This window comes from Perca fluviatilis, chromosome 12 (genome assembly GCF_010015445.1).
Source record: "Perca fluviatilis chromosome 12, GENO_Pfluv_1.0, whole genome shotgun sequence".
Classification (NCBI taxonomy): domain Eukaryota; kingdom Metazoa; phylum Chordata; class Actinopteri; order Perciformes; family Percidae; genus Perca; species Perca fluviatilis.
Genome location: NC_053123.1, coordinates 26,509,938 through 26,535,769, shown reverse-complemented (window position 1 = coordinate 26,535,769; position 25,832 = coordinate 26,509,938). Strand labels below are relative to the sequence as shown.

At 39.6% G+C, this 25,832-nt stretch overlaps 1 protein-coding gene across 1 annotated transcript; it reads left to right on the top strand.

The window, feature by feature from the left end:
* Window positions 1-137: 137 nt before the first annotated feature.
* On the top strand, window positions 138-25,524 carry cryl1 (crystallin, lambda 1). The gene is made up of 9 exons (XM_039819116.1): window positions 138-270; window positions 1,046-1,153; window positions 2,838-2,964; window positions 6,952-7,113; window positions 8,721-8,816; window positions 9,371-9,469; window positions 17,949-18,057; window positions 23,708-23,817; window positions 24,996-25,524. Exons 1-9 carry the CDS (start codon window positions 230-232, stop codon window positions 25,098-25,100), a joined length of 957 nt encoding a protein of 318 aa, XP_039675050.1. The 5' UTR covers window positions 138-229; the 3' UTR covers window positions 25,101-25,524.
* Window positions 25,525-25,832: the final 308 nt, after the last annotated feature.

Here is a 25,832-nt window from a genome sequence, read left to right as displayed (position 1 = left end):
TAGACTATAACATATAATAAACAATATGAGTTAATTAATGGCGGAAATGTGGTTTATTGTTTCTTTCTTGACGGAGAAAATGCAGTACATTGCACTCTTTTGGGGCTATTTGGTCCTTCTAGGTTACCGTACCAGCGTGACTGTAGAGGGGCGGTGCAACAGTTTTGAGAGAAATAGCGTAACGTTATAGCATATACGGTTGTCTGAGCTGATCTCTTAACATCTAGAAATGAGCTCTTCTGACATGAACATTATTACTGTGATCGGCAGGTGAGCAAGAAAAGACGCGTGTATGGTGTTAAAACGTTGCTCCCAGGTTATTATGCTTGTTGTGAAATGTAATCATGGAGCTGACATGAAAGTTAGGCTATGATTGAATTGCTGATACTGCATTTGCACTTTTTAGTTTAACCTTAGGTATTTTACATATCATTTTAAGTTACTGATTACATTGCATTGTTTGGCATGTAGCTAACTGAGCTGATTTCCTGACATCTTGTTCATTATCATGATACCTTTGCAGCTACACTTGTAATGATTCTTCATTATATTTATATATATTTTTACATTTTATCCTGTTCATTATTTCTGCGCACTCCGCTAAACTTGGCAGTCCTCTGGAGTGACCTCTCTTAAACCTGGAAAGCAAATAGAACTGCAGGATTTTGTAAAACTGACAGTTGCGCTTAGATAGAGCAACAGCAAAACCTGCAGGGATTTTTCTGTGTAACTGACATCCCTGTGTAGGGACGAAAGAATGAACTCCTGGGAAGTATAAAAAGAGAAAGCCAACACAAGAGTGATACAGCAGTAAAACATAAGCCAGGACTATTTAATGTCCATGAAGGAAGTGATGATGCATGCAAACTACAGCACTGAGCACAGAAAAACAAAGATGGAGATAATAAAAAAAGACCAGGCTAATTGTGACATTAAATATAATTTTTTTATATATTGTTTAATGGGATATCGTTATATTTACAGAGACAGTTTTAATTACAGTCAAGAGTGAACATACTAAATTATCTATTTGTCTGTGTTGCAGTGGGCTGATAGGCCGTTCCTGGGCTATGGTGTTTGTCAGTGGAGGCTACAGTGTGAAGATCTATGACAACCAACCAGGACAGGCTGCCAAGGCCATCACAGAAATCAGGTCAGCCTTAATACACACAATACTGCAGTCTTTATCCAGCATAAATCATCCTGTAATGTAGTCTTAATGTATGTAATATTCCATCCACTTTCCATATTTATTAACCTATTTTTTCTCTGCATTTGGATTATATCCTCCTGTCAGTCTGATTACAGGCCTTAGCTCTTATATAGGCCTTAGCTTCAGCTTGGTCGGGGAACTGTTGATGTTGTGGGCCTGTAAAGCCTAATGAGACAAGCACATCATATTGGGTTGTACAAATAAACTTTACATGACCTGTCTGGAAGTCCTGGAAAATGAAGTTTGAAATGATGTTGTGTTTAATTGTGATTTCTTGATCTTCTGTTCTGGGAACGTCTTCTGATACGTAGCTATTACGTAGCTAGTTGTCATGAAGTATGTCTTTAAAAGTCTTAAATCCATGTTCATAAGAATAAAAGTTACCCTAAATTACTGAGAAATGTATAGTCTTACAGTATCTGGTAAATGCCTAATCTGACTTGAGTTAACTCATACTGTAGTTCTAGGCTGCCAAAGATTTTCAATTGGGGAAAAAAACAGTAGTTAACCCCCAAACTTATATGCCCTCATACCCAGTGAGCAATAGTTTTTATGGCTTTTTTCCCCCTGAAAATATATTAACTATAGCCTATAACAACACAGGAAAGCTGAATGGCATTTGCTTTGTGGTGCTCAGAGTGACTCTTTAGCATATGATGCTGATCAGCCACTCTTATGTTCATGCATCCTCACCATGATGTTGCCATGCTCTCATGTCAATAACACCAGGGGATTTACATTCTCATGGCTTTATAGTAAGTGTGTGTGTGTGTGTGTGTGTGTGTGTGTGTGTGTGTGTGTGTGTGTGTGTGTGTGTGTGTGTGTGTGTGTGGCTTCAAAACATTAAAGGGAATATTAACAAGATGTATAGACGGACCATGTACAAAATATAACCCGTTCTTCCTTCCAGCACTTACAGGGAAGACACATGGACATTGCTCGATGACTTCCTCTTACTATAGGAACACATGGAAAAACCTAAAAACACTTTTTTAATAGCCTAGTCACTGCTATTTAAACATTAATGTGAAATGACGAACGGCTTTTGGTGAAAACTAGTGTCAGAAAAAAACACCTAATGTACAGTAAAGAAGATCCACAACCCCTTGAAACTAACTGAGAAAAAAAACTCTATACCAGCATCTTGTTATTAAACATTAATTATCCTGTATGTAGCTAATGTGTTGCTACTGCCTGTGGTGCTTACACTGTAACTGTTGTGTGAACAAAATATAAAGAATCAGAATCATGTACCTTGTTTTAAAAAGTATAATTACTCTATATCACATTTACTTTTGACAATTAAATTGACTTATGTCACTGACTAATTTGATCTTCTAAATACTAGCTGCTTCTGTGCTACCATGAGTGGCAGCCACAAACATACTTTTCTTAAATATCTTCCTTGAAGGTTTCTGGATCGATTGCTCAATCTGCTAACATAATTTAGATTCTGCTTTTATTGAACCATTCAAATATGCTATATTTATATTTTGGTAATGATTCCTTATACATTAAACGATTAATGTTACGTGTCATACAGGACAATTTGTTTCATACAGAGAATTTGGAGAAAATGTGTGGGTGAGTGTTAACTGTCCTCTATTACTTTGTGTTGGCTCAGGAAGCAGCTGGAGGAGCTGGAGGAAGCCCACATGCTGAGAGGAGAGCTGACCGCCACGCAGCAGCTCGCGCTGCTCAGCTGTTACGATGACCTGGCTCAGGCACTGGAGGGAGCCTTCTTTGTCCAGGTGACACATTAGACTACTTCCACTATCAGCACACGTTTGCTCATTGCTGATGTGTTAGTTTTTATCATTTACTTGTTGTCACACATTTGACACGACACATGTAGAGACTTTGGTCAAACTTGGTGCCTTCCACCACTGAAGTGTGGGTATTTTTAAATGTTTATGACTCAATAGGAATGCTATGTTGTTGGTTTATTTATTGGTTCATCCTCACATGCGCCATAAATCAAATTTAGGAGTGTTTACAGTAATCTCAGTACATTATGTTCTGGTATTTTTTAAATTACACTGCTTGTCCTCAAGGGGGCACAATATCACTGGTTAATGTGTGTGACATATTCTATCATACCACCAATAAAATGTTGAATAAAGCACATACATCTCACAGCTGAGGTTTGCCATTTTGCAAAATTGTGATTTTATACATACGTATTTATGTAAATCAGAACCCCAATCTAACCTGAATATACTGTATCAGCGCTTTTTTGAAATATTGCCACGTTTCATGAGCATTTTTATGAGCTGTCTATATGAACAAACTAACAGAAGTAGAGCTTTCCTTTGACAAAATGTTCAGGAGGAGGTTGTCATGGTAAGAGTTGCTCTGCTGTTGAAACATGACATTTTAAAGGTCCCATGATATCCTGCTTTTTGGATGCTTTTATATAGGCCTTAGTGGTCCCCTTATACTGTACCTGAAGTCTCTTTCCCGAAATTCAGCCTTGGTGCAGAATTACAGCCACTAGAGCCAGTCCCACAATGAGCTTTCCTTAGGATGTGCCATTTCTGTGTCTGTAGCTTTAAATGCTATTGAGGACGAGAGAGGAGGGGGCAAGGTGGAGGGTGGGGGTGTGGCCTTGACCAACTGCCATTTTGCTTGTTTGCAAGCCATGATGTCTCTTTCTCATGGGCGGGCCAAATTCTCTGGGCAGGCAAAGCAGAGAAAAGGGAGGAAACCTTGCTCCTTATGACCTCATAAGGAGCAGATTCCAGATCGGCCCATCTGAGCTTTCATTTTCTCAAAGGCAGAGCAGGATACCCAGGGCTCGGTTTACACCTATCGCCATTTCTAGCCACTGGGGGACCATAGGCAGGCTGGGGGAACTCATATTAAAGTGATGGTTCGGAGTAATTTCACCCTAGGGTCCTTTGCACCATGACCTCGAGCCAAACACCCCCCCAGAAGCTTTTTTCACCTGGGTCTAACATTGGGAGAGTTAGCGTAGAGTAGCGTTAGCCGCTGAATAGCTTAGCGCAGAGGCTAATGGATCCGAAGTGTCTCTTAACATTACCCCACTAATAATGCCCGAAATGATACCAACGGTCTACACTAGTACATATAGGTTATGCACTCATAAAACGATGGATTGTAAAGTTTGTAAGTACACCAGAAGGTTATGTAAATAACACTTGCCTGCTGGCTTCTGCTCTCTGCTGTTGTTGTTGCTGCTGTAAGACGAGTGCTTAGGGACATCTACAAATTACAACACCGAAAAGAGATGCAACAAAAATATTTTTTAATTTAACTTATTTTTTAAAGTAAGTGCTGTAGTATAACTAGCAGGAGACAAGTAATAATTGAGGTAAGTTTGGAGACATTACCTTATTTAATCATTAAATTAATAAATATTTTTGTTGCATCTCTTTTCGGTGTTGTAATTTGTAGATGTCCCTAAGCACTCTTACTGCCCGGTAGTAACAGCAGCAGCAGCAGCAGAGAGCAGAAGCCAGCAGGCAAGTGTTATTTACATAAACTTCTGGTGTACTTACAAATTTTACAATCCATCGTTTTGTGAGTGCATAACCTATTTGTACTACTGTAGACGTTTGGTATCATTTCGGGCATTATTAGTGGGGTAATGTAAAGAGACACTTCGGATCCATTAGCCTCTGCGCTAAGCTATTCAGCTGATAACGCTACGCTACGCTAACGCTCCCAATGTTCGACCCAGGTGAAAAAAGCTTCTGGGGGGGTGTTTGGCTCGAGATCATGGTGCAAAGGACCCTAGGGTGAAATTACTCCGAACCATCACTTTAATGTTAAAAAACATCATAAAGTGACATTTTCATGCCATGGGACCTTTAACAATAAATCACTCATCATGTCTTTGTCATGCTAAGAACACAAACACACACACACTCAACAATGGACACTCATATATTTATCTCATGTCATGTTTAACACTTAAAAAAAAGAGAAACTTAACTTCTTAAGCCAAGAAAATGTCTTGTATGCCACCATGACTCTGTTAAAGCAGACAATAGTGCTCTTCTTCACAGAGGTGGTGATCAGAGCACAGAGAGACAGGTAAGGACAGAATAAATCAATACTCAGTACAGAGTTCACATTAACATGGAAGAATAGAGGACTTATTATAAACAGGGAAATAACAAGTAACAATATGCTGAGTGTTCCTGTTCAGATAGTCTGCCTAACGTTTCCTGGTAGCATGAAACCATCTGGTGCAAATTTTATTCTGTTATTAATCCGGGCTTTTCTAGAGGAGTAGAGGGAGTACATGGGTTTGTCTCAATCAGATTGGTTACAGAATATATCAATAACTCATATAGTGACTGACATTAATCCATACTAGCCCTACTAAGGGAATACACACCATACAATTAGATAGTAGACTATAATTACACTGCCACTACTCACATTCCTCACCACTATCTATACGTTTCCAGACCACTGCAATAACACTCTCTTCACCTCGAGCAACATCACATCCTTAATAATTCAAAATGAAGAGAACTAATGATTGTTTTTTCATCAAGAAAAATGCTGGGGTGTCCGTTGACAACTGTCCCTGTTTCTGAAAGGCCCAGCCCAGACCCAACATTATTGTCATTTATCTGGGCCTTTATTCCTATTTACGATCATTTACATAATGTGCTAAGAAGCCCTGAGCTGTTTTTCCACGTGCTTAAATCAGATGAATGCATGGTTTCCCTGTTAGAAGAGAAGAGATATGATCTGCTACAAATCAAAATATAATTTTAAAAAGTCAAGTAATAATTTATATAATAAAAATAGACTATGGACATGTAGCAGGAAATTTAAAATAAAACCTAGTATAGACTTTATGAAAGGATAGGATGTTTAAATAAAAACTGTTGTTCTCTCTTAGGTACTCACAGTGTTAACGAGTGGAGCATCACATACACCCATTTGGCGAGTATTCTGCTCGCCCAGCCAGTTATTGCAGTTCCACAGAAGGCCATTTTAAGAGTATATTAACACTCCACTATCGCATTTGACAGCCGCTCCTTTCCAATACTCCGACAGAGCAGAAAATGAAATAAAGTACAGCAGAGCCCAAAATGATTGTATCTGGTTTTAAAGGCGTGAGAACAATTTGGCCTTTAACATATTTGTCAGAATACATAAGTAGTTTGCGGTTTGACACTTACAAAGAAACAAAATAATTTTTTTTTTTTTTGTTGTTGTGGTGATTACATTTTTCATCTTTGTTATATAATCCAAATTCATTTTCTCACTCACCTTAAGTGGTATTTATCCGAACTGAAAGTTGTGGTTTTATCTATCCGAGTACATTCTCAATACAGTAGTACCTACCAAAAAATGTATTATTTATTTAATATTTATTATTGTGATAACTAAAGTTTTCATCTTCACTGTGATGCTTCGCTGGAGCTCTGCCAAGACTAAAATACTGAGTTACTGATTTAGTGTTTAGATTAGAAGATTGTATTATTCTATATAATATGTAAGACTGTATGTTACAGATACTTTAGTTGTTTAGAGTTGATATTTACTACTCAGTTACAGAAATGATGGCAATGGTAAATTTTTCACTTCACAACCGGGCTTTTTTTTTTTTTTTTTTTTTTTTTTTTTTTTTTTGTGTGTGTGTGTGTGTGTGTGTGTGTGTGTGTGTGTGTGTGTGTGTGTGTGTGTGTGTGTGTGTGTGTGTGTGTGTGTGTGTGTGTGTGTGTGTGTGTGTGTGTGTGTGTGTTTTCCAGGAGTGCGTATTTGAGCATCTTGATGTCAAGCAAAGCGTCTTCCAGGACATAGATCGTCTTGTGGGAAAAGACGTCATCCTGAGCAGCTCCACCTCCTGTCTTGTGCCAAGCAACGTCTTCTCTAAAGTACAGAACAGGAGTCGCTGCCTCGTCTCCCATCCGGTTAGTGATACTACAGTCCTGGTTCCAGCGGGTAGCGTAAATGGATTACAACCTAATGAACTACAAACTGGGGAGCCAGTTTAGTTAATCCACCAATCATGTTTTTACAGGTATCCCGCCCTTATCATACATTACTCCTCTATCTAATGTTTCCTTTCTTTCATTTATCCCTTCTTTATCATGTATCAGTGTCTGGAAAAGTGAGCTTTTGGGTGTTATAACCCATCTTTTGGCAGCCATGTTGGAAGCACCTGGCATTTATTTACTGAATTTGACTGGGAACTACGTTAACATTAAAGCTGGAGTGCGGAACTTAAGTTTCTGCCCTCTGGCACTGGCATGAGAGAAACTTTATGGTCAGTTTACACTGAAATTAATTTTGTGTTCCTGATTAATTACACAAACACCGTTGACGCATGCTGATGACCTAGCCGTAAGTGAGCTCGCTACATTTCTTTTTTTTCTTTTTACTTTAACCCTTCTTTGAACGCCAAGTTTCTTTTTTATCTGGAGCATCCACTCCAGAAACTTTTCTTGGAAGCTTTTAAGATTTTCCGCCATACTCCTACCTGCTACTCCGTCGCTATGGTCTCTCGCCCCTTCCTGCCCGCTTAAGCTCTGGCTGGTTGACGCAAAAAATGCATCACTTCCAGTGCACCAGGCCGGGAAAGTCGCCACAGACACCACAGCTCCAGTATACTGCGAAAAACAGAGAGCTTTCCCTGGCAGGTATAGGCTTAATCAGCATTGTGTGAACTTGTTTGGCAAGGGCTTGAATGTAACAGATGTTCATTTATATGTAAAAGTCCTGCACTCCAGCTTTAACACAAATCCGCCTCATTAAACTACCCACCTTTGCTAATATACACACTGGATCTGTTGTCTTTCCAACACCTCAATAGCCTATCAGTGTTGTTACATTGTAATTTATCACCAAAATAAGTTCTCTTAATCCATCAGCTAGATATTTATTTCCAATAGCTGATGCAATTGAACCGGTTTTTACAAGCCACTATTAAAGTTGTAGCTTCAAGCAGGATTTTTTAGACTACAACCAAACTTCCAAATGACTTTTCATGGAAGTGGTTGATAGAGTTGTCTGTCTAAGTGGGAAACTATTGCTTCCACATTACATTTTTCATTGTCAACCTTGGACTGAAGCATCTATCACTGACTTGCCTCACCACAGTCAGCTATTTTGTTTTTAATATCTACAAACAAGCAATCTTTATCAGTGTCACAGTAGTTTATGAACTATTCATATTGTGCCTATTTTTGAGTATACTTTTGGGAATTACAAAATGTTTCAGCCCTTTATCTGCTGACCCTGAAAACTAACTACTAGCCACTAACATCACAGACTTTAGACACAGACCTAAAATGTAGTTTAATACAGATTATTGTAGTGTAAATTGGCGTTATAATGTAGTTAAGTGTAGTGTATACAGGTGTAATAACAAGTTGTATCATAGTGTATTTTTTTTTTTATTCTTTTTTTTATAAGTCTCATGATGGAAAATGTTATACAATAACTTCAATAACAGCTTTTCACAAACATGCAAAATCAGTACTTACTGAATGATGTGTGATTGTCCTGTGCTCCCCAGGTAAACCCACCCTACTACGTAAAACTGGTGGAGCTGGTACCTCACCCGGAGACAGCAGCAAGCGTTATGGACACCACCCACTCCCTAATGACCAAGGTAACGATCCAAGATTACACAATACTGGGTATGTCATGACGTGCAGGAGAGATGCAAAAAATGAGTCAATATCAGGTTTATGAGGAAGCAAAATGCCTGTAATGTGATTAAAAGAATCCTAAAGCATACTGAAAAGTGAATAAAAGGAGGTCAGGACTGGAATAACATGGTATGTTTAGTGTAGCAAGAGTCTCCATTTGCTAGTTGTATTCTAGGTTTGATTATCTGATATAATAGTGTGTGAATCCAGGCACAGGTGTCTCAAATCAGGGGTGACAATGTGTCACTAGTCCCTGGATTACCATACAGTTATGATTCCAAGCAAATCCTTGCAAGTCTCTGCAAGAGGAACTTCATAACATGCTGAATGACGCCAATGATTCTTGGAAGGAAATTCTTTAAATCCCTGGGTGTACCAAGGATGGCAGTGAAGTAAATACACTTTTACTTAATTTGACTTGAATTTAACATGCAGAATCACAAGTATTTAGTATAAAGCCTTTTAAGAGATACAGTATGGCCATTCTTGACATGACTGATTTCTCTCGATTCAGGTTGACCAGGTGCCCGTGCGTCTGAAGAAAGAAATCGATGGCTTTGCCCTCAACAGAGTGCAGGCGGCCATTATTGCAGAGTCCTGGAGGCTGGTCCAGGTCAGTGTCTTGTTTCTGTCAACCAGTTTTTGGCTTGACCGCAGGGACCAGCGCTATAAACCCGAATGTTTGTCACTGAGTGAGTGAGTTATGAAGTTGCACCATTGGTCAGAGCTCTTTCGAAAGGAATCTCGTGGGAAAATTAGACAAAATGGCGAAATGATCACTCCAGATACAGGCTGTGCATTGCGCGTGCTGTGTTCAATTCAATTTTATTTATAGTATCAAATCATAACAAGAATTCTCTCAAGACACTTTACAGACATAGTAGGTCTAGACCACACTTTATAATTTACCAAAAGACCCAACAATTCCAGTAATTCCCTCAAGAGCAAGCAGTACAATTGTTTAACATGGCAGCGGGCAGCACTTTGTGGCCAGTATACTGTAATTGTCTTCAAATGTTTAAAAATTGCTATATGCCATAACTATATGACTCTAAATATTAATATCCAACAAAAACAAAATTTAGGAAGGTCCTCATAATGTTAGACACACAAGAGTTTGTTTTATCTCTGGACAAGAGCTCCTCAGTCTCAGTGAGGCTTTGTGTGGCTCAGTATCGCTGCTGATGGTTTTCTAATAGAGGCAGAAAAGAGGAAGCCCCTTGTCCGCTCACCTCTGCTATAATCTCTGTGGTCTCCTTCCAAAAAGGAAACACAATGAGAGTAAATGAGCTTTAGCCTCTGATGACAGACACCATTACATGATCACTCATGGAAGAAATGGTTTGAAAATTAATGAGGACGATGAGTGTGATGATTGTTACCTGAACTAGCCTCACATGAAGATATCTCTTTGTGATTCAGGCTTCAAATACCACAGACATTAGAATTACCTCAAATTACACTCTTTATTGAATAATGTGACAGCAGATATTTCTGTAGAAGATTCATAAACTTTTGTACTAAATAGTCAATGATACATTTTATGTCATTGTTTCAAAAGGCTCTTGCTCTTCTCTTTTGTTTTAATATTTGTTGCATTGTATCATTATTATGTCCTGTCCGTCAGTAACTCTTGGAGTTCCTGCTGTTTGGCTAGGTGTCCTTTTTAAAGGGCTTTTAAAATTTAGTTAATTCTTTAATTCTGTTTTAATCAAGACTAAAGTGACAAAATCAAACTATGGATACCAGTAGGGCTGTTGGAACAAATTCCGAAAGTCGAATATAATTCGAATAGTACATAAAACAATACTATTTGAATGCTGAAATGACTATTCGTATGTGATTGTTTTTTAATAAAAATGTTGGCTAACGTTAGCTACTCTCCCTCTTCTCGCCTTGGCCTACCTGCATGTGAAAACAAAATGCTTTTGACATGTCACGTCTGATGAACAATAAGTTAGCGGGAGTGGGAAACACAAGGCATTGTGAGGTCTTAAGATCATGTTAGAACAAATCCCATCTCTCATTTCAGGGCCGACACACACACACACACACACACACACACACACACACACACACACACACACACACACACACACACACACACACACACACACACACAAACACAGGACATAATAACCGTAAAGAGGGAGTGTGTGTCTCTCTCTCTCTCTCTCTCTCTCTCTCTCTCTCTCTCTCTCTCTCTCTCTCTCTCTCTCTCTCTGTCTCTTTTCCACCTCCATCTCCTTTCTCTGTTGGAGATGTGTAACAAAGAGTGTCCCTTTCACAGCTAAGTCAGCATACTGTGTCCTTGTCTGTACTCCTAGGTTACAGTGTGTAACTGTATCAGATGGACACACACACACAATCCCAAAAGTACACACAAGATAAGACAACTGCAGGTAGTAACAAAACAAAAGAGCAAAACAAAGACTTGTGAAACTTATTAATTATGACCCATTATGGAAGGGTGGCATACAAGCGACAACAATGTGGGTGTGACGCTCAACACACAATGTTGTTAGTTATTTCAACGGAGAAGGTTGTTCCATTGAACTAACGGAACAACTGGGTTTGCAGCGGGAAAAACATATGGGAAGACACACTGAAACACACATTGAAAGAAGGGAAAAACAATCATACTCATGTGATTTTACACTCAAAGGATTTTTTACACTTTTACAAATGATTCTCTACAGTACTAAAGAAGGATGAATGCATGAAGGGAAATGTTTTCTACTGCACTAATACTAAGGTTGGGTGAATTTTCCCAGGCTTCCTTTAACCTATATAAGTAAATAGACAATTACCAGAACATTGTATTAAACTAAGTTTAATCCAATACAATGTCAGTACAATTCAATATTTCAACAACTATTCATACACATTCATGGTCCTCAGAGGATAAATTCTACTGACTTTGGTCATCCTCTGACTTTTCCTCTAGTGCCACCATGAGGTTGACCATTGTGGTTTTGAGTGGAATATCTTGACAACTATTGGATATTATCACTGTCATTGTGAGCATGTTAGCATTTAGCTCAAAGCACCACTGAGCAACCTCACAGAGCCACTGGTTAAATCTGTGGTGGTTTGTGGAAGGGTTGTGTTGATTTTGCCTATATAATGTGAGGTGTTTATACTATTTCGTTATTTAGCTCCATTTCCCCATCTCCTGAGGTGCGCGACCTGGGCGTCATCCTGGACTCCACTGTCTCCTTTCGGTCCCACATCAAAAACATTACTAAGTCCACCTTCTACCACCTCAGAAACATCTCAAGACTCTGGCCTTCACTCACACATTCAGTAACTGAGACACTCATTCATGTCTTCATCACCTCCCGTCTGGACTACTGCAATGGTGTCCTGTCTGGACTGCCCACCAAAGCACTTAGCAGACTCCAGTATGTCCAGAACTCTGCTGCCAGGGTTCTAACCCACACAAAGCCCTGAAAGCATATCACTCCCATCCTCCAACAGCCCCACTGGTTGCCAGTCAAGTCACACATCACCTACAAGATCCTCCTGCTCACCTACAAATCTCTCCATGGACTCTCACCACAATCCCTCACAGATCTCCTTCACCCCTACACTCAGTCACGTTCCCTGAGGTCCTCTGACAAGGACCTAATGGACACCCCCTGCACCAGGTTGACTTTTGGGGACAGGGCTTTCTCTGCCAATGCTCCCACACTCTGGAACAGTCTACCAATCCACGTCCGCTCTGCTCCATCCCTGCCCATGTTCAAAAAGCACCACCACAAACATTTCTTTTCACTAAGTCCTTTGACCCCTAACCCCCTCTCCCCCCATCCCTATTTGTTAAGCGACCTTTGGTACCATGAAAGGCGCTATATAAGTCCAAGTTGTTGTTATTATTATTATTATTATTATTAGAGGCAGGCATATTTGAACATCAAAATTGCCAAAACAGGAATGTGACACTTTTGTCAGAGCACTAAAAAAAGAGCTTATTAAGGAAGACTTTAATTGATTTTCTGTTGGCTGCATTTATTAGATACTCACAAGAGGAGAGCAACAGGCATTATAAGAAGAAAGTGTGGGATGACTTGCAACAAAAGGCCCTGGGTTTATCACAGTTTGGATTTTTTAAAGACTTTTGGAATTTGTTCTCTCTCCTCAAATGATCTTTTTGTTTCAATAGGAGCTTCTTGGTTCACTGATGAGCTAAGTGGGCCTGCAGTAAGCTGAAAGCCCTTGTTCGTTCAGTCAATGCCAAACACAAGAAAACAACTGTGGGTAACGTCTTAGTCTCGCTTTGCCAGACCCTCCTCCAAAACATGCTGAAGGAGAGTCTGGCTACCTCACATAGCATTCGGGGATGAGAGGAAAACGTGTTCTGGTTTAATGACATTTCTTTAAACCAATCAGAATCGTCATGGGCGGTGTTAAACTCTGCACAGAGCCGCAGCAAAATAGTCTTGTGAGAGAAAACTCAGATTGGACAGAAAGTCTAGCTAGCTGTCTCAATTTACCATGCAGAGATCTGAGGAGCAGTCAACAATAGTCCTCATAAATCCACCAAATTTAAAATTACAACACAAAGAAAGCAGAAGGAAGCTGAAAATACATGCATCCGGCGGAATTTCCTGCAGCACCAGTGCAATCCCGGAAGTGGAACGCGAAGGATATAGACTAGTAACATCTTAACATCTGTTTTTGAGACTAAAAGCATCCAGCCTACTTTAAGGAAATAAAGCAGAGATTACTGTGTCCCTCTCCCTCCTGAATCTGTACTGGCTGCAACATAACATCCATGTATCCACTACGTGATATTTGTGTCTTCATACAGAGCTGTGAAAGCTCAGACTCATAGCTACATGACATTCCATACTGTGCATGGATTTCCCACTTGTGAGGCTCCTGTTAACAAGAATTAACCCTGAGGCACCCTTAGGTCCCAGCTGACAAAAATGCCACGTTACTGTTAAAGGGTCAGGACTTTTTCCTGGAAGAAGCTCCAGCTGAGTGCAACCTAGAGTATGCTGTGGCAACTGGGTGTGTAAATGGCTGAATGTTTCTAACATACATCTTGTCTATGTATGTAAAAGAACATAGTAGAAATGGTTAATTTCTGACATGTTGAAACTAAGAGCTCATCTGTCCCACAGATATGTCTGATCTAGTTTGCATTTAGTTCATAAGCTGTGAAATGATGTCAAGGTTATTAGAACATTTGACTAGTTTATATTACCTGTAGGACGTATTTCATTTCAAAGGCCCTGCTACTGTGCATGTTGGCTCCTTGGCATAGTTTGTTGTGACACTTAAATGAACAGAGCCATGACTGATGTTAGTTTTTACATTAGTTAAAAATCTCGTAGTTTGAAGTTTTTTATGCAACCTTGAGCATTTTCTAAGTAATGTGAAAAAGAACAAACCTGTCTGAATGGAATGCACTCTCTGCCTTTTTGAACAGACTAAGAATGTTCCTGCTGATCAACTTTGACAAGACAAAGTTGATCAGCAGGAAAATCCTCAGTCAGTCTCCAGTTCTCATAGCACAGTATGTGGTCCTGGCTCTAATTAAGTCAGGTTGGATGCCTGAATGTATCTCAAAAGAAGATGGAAATATGGAAAAGGTCATGGGGCTTCTGGGTATTATTCAATGCTTATGCAAAACCTGGGGGATGGAGCCTGGACAGCCCTCAAAAAGACATGGGAAAGGGATCTGAGTATTACACTGGATGATGAGGAGTGGGATAGAATCTGTAGGAATATTAAAACTATGTCACGCGATGTGAGGGTGTGCTTCATTCAGTTCAAGTTTATGCATCACTTCTATTGGAATCCCTCCAGATTGTTTAGAATTGATCTGATAGACGCACCAAATTGTTGGAAATGTAAGACAGAGGACGGCTGATTACTTCATGTCTTATGGTCCTGTGATAAGGTCTAGGAAATTTGGACCGATAACCCATGATAACCTATGTTGGATTGCAGGAACCAATTAGGGTAGGGACGATTCGTCGACGTAATGGATTACGTAAATGCGTCGACACAAATAATTTGCGTAGAAATCTCAAAATAGCATGGTTGCCTCCAGCAACAGCGCAAGTATGGATTCCTCGGAAGTTCAACAATACATTGAGAAAAAGGTTCGCACACGGCCTTCTAAAGTGTGGGAGTATTTTACTCTCAATGCCAAAAACAACGTGGTAGTCTGTAGACTTTGTAAAATGCATCCCTGAGTCAGGATAACAGCAACAAAACACCGTAAGTTCTGCTCACATTTTTGTCCCTTTCCCTCCCAAGTAGAGTTTATATTCTCTGCCCGAACTTGACCCACGGGCCGGGTCAGGCCGATATGTCCCGCCACTATCCTCGGGCCGGACCCTTGATCAAACATTTGTGTTTTTTTAATCATTACTTTATTAGCCTAATTGAGTGGGGAGAAATCTTCTCCTGTAGCTCTGGGTATATGTCCTGCACTGACTTGAGTGTGAGGTAAACTGTGCTAAAATCGTGTCTCCCCTATCTGTAGCACTGTCTTCGATAATTGCGCAACCAGGCGAGATTGTTTCAGATATCTCACAAGTCCTTTATAACGTCAGTTATAATGGCCCACGTATTAAAAAACTGTCGGGTTAAGTCGGGCTCAGGCTCATAATTCCAGTTAATGTGTCGGGCCGGGCCGGGCTCGGACACAACGTGCACGGGCTTGGGTAGGGTTGGGCTTGATTTTTTTGGGCCCAATCTAAGCTTTACTCCCACACGGAATGTGTTCCCAGTAGTAGCCCAATGGTACGTTAGTCCGTTGATTCGTTTTAATTCCCCGCTATGACTTAACATTAAGCATCATCAAACGCTGTCAGTCTGCAGTGTTATTTTTTTGGTTTACCATCATCATGAGTGACCCAATCGATTACAGACTGTTATATTAGACACTCTGCAACTTGCCTTATGTTGGATTTATTTGATAGGCTACATCTGATTTCATATGTTGCTAAAACTGCTTTTTTTACTCTAAGATTAAAGGGAGAAGAGTTTGGATGTTAAACAAGAGCTTATTCATTATTTTACCTACTACTGTTAAAAAAAGCAAATGCATGCTACTCTTTTTGCACTTGCTCTGTTTACTTTAAGTTTTTATTTCTGTATTCCTCCTGAAAGTGACTTTATTTTGTTGTTGGATTGATAGCCTACATCTGGCTTCAGGTTGCACTACAAATTAATTTTACTTGAACAGTGCAGTGTTAAACAATTTTAATAAATAGAGATTTGAACAGTCCTAGAACCAATGTTCCATTCAGCTCAAGATTATTTGTTCTGGGAGGTTCAATCCTAAACGGGATGGATAAACAAAAGAAGCTGGGTGATTTTACACTGTAGATGGAAGGAGAAAGTGAATTCTCAGAATAAGTGGCTGGACCATATTTATATTCCAGTACTGATAAATTATGTCTCGACTGGAAGTTTCCCAACCAGGAATGTTAGCAATTGCTACAGTGGGAGCTAATGGAGCTCCAATTAAAAAAAAAAATTAAATAAACGGATAACATTTCAAAAAATATTTTTATGTAAAACACCTGGGTGTTCCAAAGTTAGGTGCATAATGAATGATGCAAGTGATTGCAATAGTCACCAGTGATAGCTAACCTTTATTTCCATTCTGGTCCAAAAATCATAACCGCTAACAAAGGTTGTGGGATGTCATTTTTTTTTTTTTTTTATGAAGATTTGCAATCCTTACCCTTTTATAAGACTCATAAGTCAGCTGTATTATGTTGTGAAGTCTCACAGTTTGAGAATGATTCAGTAATTCTAAACTTTTTTATGCAGATTTGCGACGTTGACCAACTGCAAACTGTCTCGGCAGTGCTCCTGACCTTTGAGAGCGAGTCCAGAGTGGAGGAGGTTACATGTATAGCTATATTTAACATGTGACAGTAGGAAAAGCACATGTGTAAATAATGAATTTAATGATGGCTCAATTCTATTAAGTTCTTCTGTTTCAGGGTCCTGGTGCTGTGCATGCTGGCTCACTGAAACACTGCCATGACTAACACCTGTGGCTTTTCCTACTATGACAAGTCAAAAAGCCCTTTTGTATTACTGAGGCTGTGTTATACCATTACATTTGTTATGACCATGCACTCCAATAGGACTTTAAAACAGCCTGCAAGTCTTTCAATTACACCAGAGAACTAGTATGAACAGTAATCCAAAAAAGTCATTGAGCATCAAGGCCTGTGGTCTGAGAGTGGCCTTGTGATCTTTCTTACATAACAGGGACCCTCCCTCACCCCTGTACACATACACACACACACACACACACACACACACACACACACACACACACACACACACACACACACACACACACACACACACACAGAAAACAGTCCTTGAGTCAGGGCCAGTGTTGGAAAGCAGAGCGGCTGAGAAAGCGTCTGGTTGCCCCCAGTGATTATGGTGGAGAAAAGACCCCACCCACCGTCCCGCTTTGCTCAGAAAACAGGTCCGTTGTTGGACGCAGGACTTAAACAAAGACGACCCTGTCCCTCTCCTGTTGCTCACCCCACTCTCTATCTCTGTATCCGAACTTTGATTTCGTTTGTGGTCAGCCAACAGGTATCTCTAACCCAAAGATTACCTGAACCACTCCCTCTGTCACTCCTTCCATCCATCCCTCCATCCTCAGGCCCTCTTCTCCCGGTACTTCCTAAATAATCCTAAGGACAAAGAATTGGCTGATTAGTGAAACTTTATATGCCGGGAGTAGTTTGATGGGATCAAAGGCAATTTGGTTTGTCTAAAAAAAAAAAAACTGGGGTTAAAAAACCATGACCTACCTAACCTGAACTGCCAGGGAAAATGTGTTCTTATATCCTGAGACCAAATTTTGAGCTGCAGTTTTAATTCTACATATTCAAATTCTGCATCCAAAAGAACACAGAGAACTCGGTCGAAAAACACTTGATAGATGGCTCAGGGTTGAAAAGTATTTGTCTTTAAAGCTGCTTTAGGGAGTTCTAGTCATACATTTACAAAAAGGTACAAAGCAGTAAGTCAGTTAAAGAAGGGCGATTCATGTAAATAAAGTGTTTTTTCCTCTCTTACTCCATCAGGATGGCATTATCTCTGTCAAGGACATCGACCTGGTGATGTCAGAGGGACTAGGAATGCGTTACGCCTTCCTAGGTCCCATGGAAACGATGCACCTCAATGCACCTGCAGGTACTGTTCCCTTTTTGGACATTTTGCTAACGTAAACAGAAAGTCTCCACCAAAAAAAACCTACCGCTTAAAGCTTTTGTTTTGGGCAAAGATTTGAGAGACAGAAAGGTCAAAATAATAAAGAAAGATGGTCACAATGGTTTTAATGCAGTTCATCACTTTTTGGTACAATAAAAATGCCCCAAAATGGGGTTTCAAGATACTCTGGATACTGGATTTGATGTGTTCGAGTGGGAGTCATTGTTCAGTTTAGTGGTGATACCATCAAATTTTTCATTGCAAATTTGACTTAAAAAGAAGAATCTAAAAACTTTGTTCAGTAAAAGTACAAAGTCATTCTTACTGAAATTTCTGAAAATATTTCACAAAAAGAATGAGAGAGTAGATACTTAAACTGACTGGGAAAAGTATAGGAGTAGTTCATTTACCACAATTACAAGCGTTCAGTTTCTATCCCAGCACTCAAGCAGAAGCTAGAAATTGTAACAGGTGTGATTTATTTTGTTGAAAATAAATACTTGAGTCAAAACAAACCAAAGTTATTAGCTCAAAAATATTCTGACAGTAATGACAGTAATCACAAAGAGCTTTGTGAGTCAACAGTGATATACATAGCTCCCATGTCTCAGCACAACATACATGTATTGTACCACACTGTGTGTCAGAGACGGAGTGAGAGTGAACCCTCAGGGAGATGGAGAATATCAAAGGCTAGTGTGAAACCCAGAGAGAAACCATGCCTGTGTAAACACACACACACACACACACACACACACACACACACACACACACACACACACACACACACACACACACACACACACACACTCACAGAACAGAAAAAAGGACACTTTGGCAGAACAAAGCAGCCTTTTGATGGGTAGCAATGAATGCACTCCCTCACACCAGTAATCCAAAACTCACAGAGCCCACATCACGGCCTTCAAACCAGTTGCCAACTCTAACCATAGTTACAGTCCTAAAGCTTTCTTTCTACGGAGTTTTTTTTCTGCTCAGGAAACAGTAGTATGATCATGTTCACAAAAGATTGCTAAGACCTACTCCTGTTGTTACTTCCCGTCGTTAAATCATTCCAATCAGATACTGGAGCACTCAGGCTCTCTGTCTCTGTCTCTCTCTCTCTGAATGACTCGGCTTTTGTAAAACCATGTACCTGCACAGGAGAGCATTATCCTTTTAAATCCACTGAAAACCTACTGCCTGTAGTCTCGGAGAAGGAAGGAAGGAAGGAAGGAAGGAAGCTCTGAAATGTTTGTAGCTTGCTCTTTTATGTAATGTTCGGATTCACAACAGCTACGACGGATTCAAATCGTGATCCAATTTGACGTAAAAAAAGCATCAAAATGTCCGACGAAACTTTTCAAAACACGCCCTGCAGGTGGCCGGGTTGGCTCAGTTGGTAGAGCAGGCGCACGTATATGGAGGTGTATACCTCGACGCAGAAGGTCCGGGATTCGAGTCCGACCTGGACAATTTTCCTGCATGTCATCGCCCTCTCTCTCCCCTTTCATATCTATCTGTTCCTTTCCATTAAAGGCTGAAATGCCCCCCCAAAAAAAGTTAGTTTATATTTGTCATTTGCAACCAAAACGCAAAAATAGTTGCTCAGACAAAAGTACTGCAATTTGAACACTTTCTATCTATCTACATCTAGATATACATATATCTATCTATCTAAATACAGCCAACAATGCTAGTGACAAGTGCGCAAGTGTTAAAAAACGTACAGGTGGGGTGCCCGGATAGCTCAGTTGGTAGAGCAGGCGCCCATATATAGAGGTTTACTCCTCGACGCAGCGGGCCCACGTTCGACTCCGACCTGTGGCCCTTTACTGCATGTCATTCCCCCCTCTCTCTCCCCTTTCATGTCTTCAGCTGTCCTGTCAAAATAAGGCCGAAAATACCCAAAAAAAGAATCTTTAAAAAAAAAAAAAAAAAAAAAAACATACAGTTGGACAGCAGAGAAGTGACTAGTTTCTATGGACATTTTTTGAAACTTTTTAGCAGTCAAGCTGGCTGACCTTTGCATACCATTGTAACCATTGTATCTCCAAGATAATTACAGCTGCTGTCACTGACAATGACACAAGCTACATACTTTTCATTGCTACCTTTTCAAGGCATTTTAATTCAATTTTTTTTACTCAAAATATAGGTTGACTACACCATTGAAAGCTAAACCGTTTACTAACAAAACAAGAAAAACAGCAAAGTAAGCGAGGTGATAAACTGGTAATGCTTCGTTCATTCATTCAATCATTGCCACTTTCATATTAAGACAAACAGTATAGTTACCACCAAGCGTTTCCATTTTTATTCTTTAGGTTTGATTTCACATAAAATCCATTGAATTGCTTTACAGCACAAAACGGGTCAGACATATTTATTTTTTCAACAGCAAATTGAGGTTGTGTAATAAAACATGGTATAAGAAGTGAAGGGCTAATAACCAGTCAAAGCCGAAATCTGACTTTCCTTTCATTTTTAAACTCTACAGACACATGATTGGAGTTGTTTTGGGAAGCTCTTTGGAAGCCTGCCATTTACTTGAATCATCCATTACAAAAACCCTGAATATGTACAAGAGCGTGTGCTATTGCTGGGCTTGACCCTTGATTTGGATGCATGGAATACAAACATTTAAGAAGACAGTCAGACAATGGCAGCAAAAGATGGCTTGAAATAACACTTGTATCTTCCTCCCACACAAAGTCTATGTTAGGTTGAGGGTAGATGGTACTTATCACACTGCTCTGTCATATATAATGTGCCCCACTAAGTTTGATGTAAACATTCAAAGTTCAGCTTCAGGATAAAACATGAGATAGTAAAATTATTTTTAAACTTTATAATTGATAAGGTTTCTAGCTATATTGCTGTCACATATTTGGTCTAAATCTTTTGTCTGAATAACTACAGTAAAAGAAAAGACTAAAGGTTTATACAATATTTGTTTGTATACAAGTGCCACACTTTTAAAATCTTTGGTATGAAACTTTATTTTAGTGTGACAGAACTATTTTTAAAGTGCACCTTCTGACCTGCCTTAAAGGCAGGATTAATAATGTTGAAAAGCTAGCAAGAGGGCGCCCGGATAGCTCAGTTGGGAGAGCGGGCACCCAGATATAGAGGTTTACTCCTCGATGCAGCGGGCCCGGGTTGGACTCCGACCTGCGGCCCTTTGCTGCATGTCATTACCCCTCTCTCTCCCCTTTCATATCTTCAGCTGTCCTGTCGAATAAAGGCCTAAAAATGCCCCAAAAATGAAAAGCCAAAGAGACTTGAAAGTATATCTCCTCAGGGCTCTGTCTAACCCCCACCCCCCCTGACATGCACAAACACCATTGCGTCACTGCCTCAGAGCAGAGCGGAGAAAATATCGCAATTTACTCATCAAAACTACTTCACGGCACAAAGCAAACTCCTAATATCATATCAAATGTTTAAACCAAACATGACTACTCCATTCTCCAGAAGACTTGCATTAACTTGGGTGGCGACGACGCGCATTGAGCTCAGGCTCGTACACTAGAGGGGTAGAGTACGGGCAGCTGGGCAACGAGGCATTTCATTGGTTCTTTCAAGCAGACCGCAAGGCAGTGATTGGTGGATGTTTTTTCACAGGATTACAGCAGCTACAGATAACAGATCTTTATTGCTCCTTTTTCAGAGCCCAGTTATTTATTGCTGCTGGGGTATATGTAATATATTAAAAAGTGTATGTTGGAAATAGTTACCAACCCTGCATTTTAATTAAACATCTGGTATAAAGTAGTTTGGGAACATCTTTCTTTTTTTATAGATTGCTCCACACTTGCTTTTTATTGCTTCAAAAATAGTCCTCACCTGCTGGGTTTCTTATCACAGAAATGTCAACAAACCATACCGCTGACCCTCTTTATGATATGTTTTGTCCAGGCATTGGTTGTTATGGGGACATGTGTTGCCTCATAGATCATTAGCTGTGTGTTGTTATTTTTATTTATGTCAATCAATTATTTGATCCACAAATATTTGGTTGCGTGCTGAAGGATGTTTATATAAAGGTGCTGCTACCGCATTTAAGCAAGTAATCAGCTATCCGTTTCCCAGCCAGCTCATAACAGTGGCTGTTATCAGCTGCTAAGAATGTTCTTTATCTTAAAATAAAACCATTTTCTTACAGTTTCTTGATTTTCAGAAACATCTACAGTACAGAGATATCGAGATACCGAGTTTTAATACTGTGAAATTTGATTGTTGTTGTTTTACTACTGTGTAAGCATTTGTATACTACAGTGTTAGATTACCCTTTTGACAGAGATGTTATTCTCTGTTTCCTGCCCAGGGATTACAGATTAAAATGATCTCATAACTAACTCTGGTACTGCTACAGAGCTGTGCATTGTCCCGGTCAAATAAATAATTAACTTCTATGATGCAGTACATCACTTTTATCATTATGTTTTGTCATTCTGTGATATCAAAGGTATTTTTACATTAATTGTAATTAATTTGCAGCTGACTGAATACAGCAAAGTTCTTTTTTCCCCCTCCTGTGTACCTCATTAAGCCGAGGAAAACCAGAGCCCTCCTTTATTAATCTTTAACAGTTTATTTGTACAGCACATAAATCATTCATCAGCCAAAGGGCCTGTTTCCTACATCACAAATAAATCATTAAAGATTAATCAATGAGAGTGATGAGAGAATAAATCTGAAGGCATTGCACTGAAAGTTAAACAAAGCCTCAAAGAAGGGCCTGACAGGTTTTTACAAGGCATTTACCATGCACAGAGGAGTTCTCATTTCAGAGTGACTGACAACACCCAGAACAGTAAAATTAAATGAATATGTCTCGTAGTTTTTCTCAGTGGTTCTCTGTGGAGTCAACAAATTCAAAAGACTGAGGCTGGTCGAAAGATAGGAAATATTAACTACAGCTTTACTGTTTTATAATGTTTTCACTGTATAAGAAAACCATGACAATGTGCCTTGGATACAATTATAACTTCGGCAGAAAATCCTGTTTTTTGACGGGACAAATACTTACTATGCACGGTATTGGCGCTTTGCAATAAAACAAATCGATCACAGTTGTTAGAATAATTGCTTCTGAAGCTGCATTTTCATGTTTTAAATTCTGTGTAAGGCTGAAATGATATGGTAGTTCTGCAGATGTTCCAGAGAAAGGTGTTATGGGTATGCCAAAATGTGTCAATTTGTTTAACCAAGTTATGTCTGGAGGTGCAAAGCAGGGAAAACAAATGTTATATCTGAAAGTGTAAGAGAAACAGTCACGTCAGTTACATGTTGCCCAGAGAAGCATGTTCCAGCCTTTAATTGAAAGTGCACAACTTCAGTCACAACACGTTTGAATGCAATACATTTTACTATATACTTTGAAGAAGCTTTTTGCCACTTTAAATTAAAAGTTCTATTCGATAATTTCATGCCTCCAACAGACAGCTTCTGTTTGCCCTGAGCACTATGACAATGTTTTCTTGAAGTGGTGCAGAATTTTTTATTTTAAGAGCAAGAAACTTCGGGTCTATGAAGCATGTGTTATGATGCATATGTGAACCAACTGCTGTAAGATTTGTGCTATTGTGCCCGTGTTCCCTCCTTCTGATCAGCTGTCCTCCCACAGGATTGGAAGACTATATGAAACGGTATGGAGAGGGCATTAGGAGAATCCTGACCTCCTTTGGGCCTGTACCAGACTTCTCTGGCGGGGAGGGAGCCAAGAGCATCGTAAATGTAAGTATGACGGCAGCAAAAAAGATGATAGTTTTACTGAAACTTCACAGAAGCCAACTGTGTGTATTATGTCACAGTTTTCATTTGTCCTGATCAAAGGAATTTTAATCAAACAAATGTTTATTTATGGTGTCTTTAGTTCTGCATGCCCAGAAGTAAAAAAGTTCCTTCTCACCCCGGTGCCAAATTGCTCTCTCTTAGTAGGCATTACTTAGTCACATGCTATCACAGGCTGTTAAAATGTTAGCCACAGAAGGTCACTATGTGAGGAAACCCTGAGCTGGTGCAATAAATAGCTTAAGGTCAACTAGTTTAGAGAGCACTATCAGTCAGTCTTGTTTTCTGCTGCTTTCTGCCTCGCTTAGAAACCTTCAAAGCCAGTACACGAGTTTGGAAAGAGTTGTAAGAAAATCCTATTCTCACCGAGGACATTCACTTTGAATATTGCCTTTGCATGTTAATGAAAGTTGTATTTATACAGATTCACACGTAGGAGCATCATTTCTACTGCTTCTAATGGTACGACAGCAGAGATGCATGCAAGAACATAAAATCACACCAAATTAACGTTGGCCTTATTAAGTTTTAAAGGAATACCCTGCTGAAAACCAATGATTTGAATATTAAACACTCACCGCCATTTAGGTTTTAGATTCTATGGTATTGCCAGACTTTTCATCTGCCAAAAATGAGCTTCACCAAGAAGGCCAAACATACCAAACAAACTACCTACTACTAACTCCACCCTTAATGCAAAGGAATCAGTAGGATCAGTAGGAGTCCGACGAGAAGCTTTACACAAGCATGGCCAACTAAACTGTTTCCTAGAACAAAATCAGGAGATACCGTGGGAATCAAACCTTACGTCTCTGTGCTGCCTATGTTAGAGCTAGCTCATGCTAAACGCATGTTATCCAGTGTGTAATCAATCAGATGTGTTTACAGCAGCGAAGTCGTGGTTCGCCAGTTATCTGGCTAACATACTAATATTATCCAAACACAAACCGATCAGTTTCCAGTTAAAAACAAAATTAGAAATGCAATCGTCTATATTCAGATTTTTGGTTTTCCAGTTGCTGAGGAACTCCAATATGGCCGTCAGAGAATGGCCGCGTCACCTGAAAGCCTTATATTATTTGCTTTTTTCTCACAAACGTTTCCTTACCTTCTGTCCACAGGAGATGTGTGAGCTGATCCCCAGCGACCTGCAGCATCTGTCGGCCCGGATTGAGAGGCGGGACCAGCTCCTCATGGGTCTGGCCAAGCTGAAGAAGGAGCACTAAAATCAGCATGCAGGGCCCAAAGCCAAGAACCCTTTTAATTATGACTAAAAAGAAAATCTGTGAAATTTGGTAGACCAATATGAATTATGCAAAAAGATAACAATATAACAATTTAAATGATAAGAATATCTTGGGAGTGACGTTCAGTGACACTGAACATTTGTGCTCTCAAAGTGCCTTTTATGGAGTTTTTGGACATTATAAAAGAACAGTAGCTTGCTACCCATAAGGACGCAGGGATTCAATTTCAAACATGTTTTTTCAAACTTTACAGTATAAAATCTGTTTGTCTACAACTTGATCTCAAGACTAACACTGTGATAATAAAGGAACTGAATTAAAAGCAATGCTACACACCACATAATGTTCTCCCAGGTGAATAAATTATGTGAAAAATAGGATTAATAAAAACAATGAAATCAAACATGTATGTATTTCTTTTTTATAATAACATGTTTTATCCTATTCCTAAGGAAAAATAAAACCATGAATTCAAACATAATCACAAATATGTCGCATGGTGTCTGTTCCCTCCATCAAAACCAATTGATGATGTGTGTAGCATTGACTGGTCACTGATAAGGTCCTGAATCCCAGGAACAATGTATGGAAACATGTCAAGAGTGCTGTGCTACCTTCACTCGCTGTGACATTTCATTCCACAGTGATATCAGGCCAGAGTGACCATCACATGATCGTACTGTGTGAACTTCATCATCGAATGTGCACTAT

Excerpts from the sequence above, each read along its gene's own strand:
- cryl1 (XM_039819116.1), top strand. The coding sequence starts at position 230 with ATGAGCTCTTCTGACATGAACATTATTACTGTGATCGGCAG. Across the intron at positions 9,470-17,948 it reads AGTCCTGGAGGCTGGTCCAG|GATGGCATTATCTCTGTCAA; the intron begins GTCAGTGTCTTG and ends TTACTCCATCAG. Across the intron at positions 18,058-23,707 it reads GCACCTCAATGCACCTGCAG|GATTGGAAGACTATATGAAA; the intron begins GTACTGTTCCCT and ends GTCCTCCCACAG.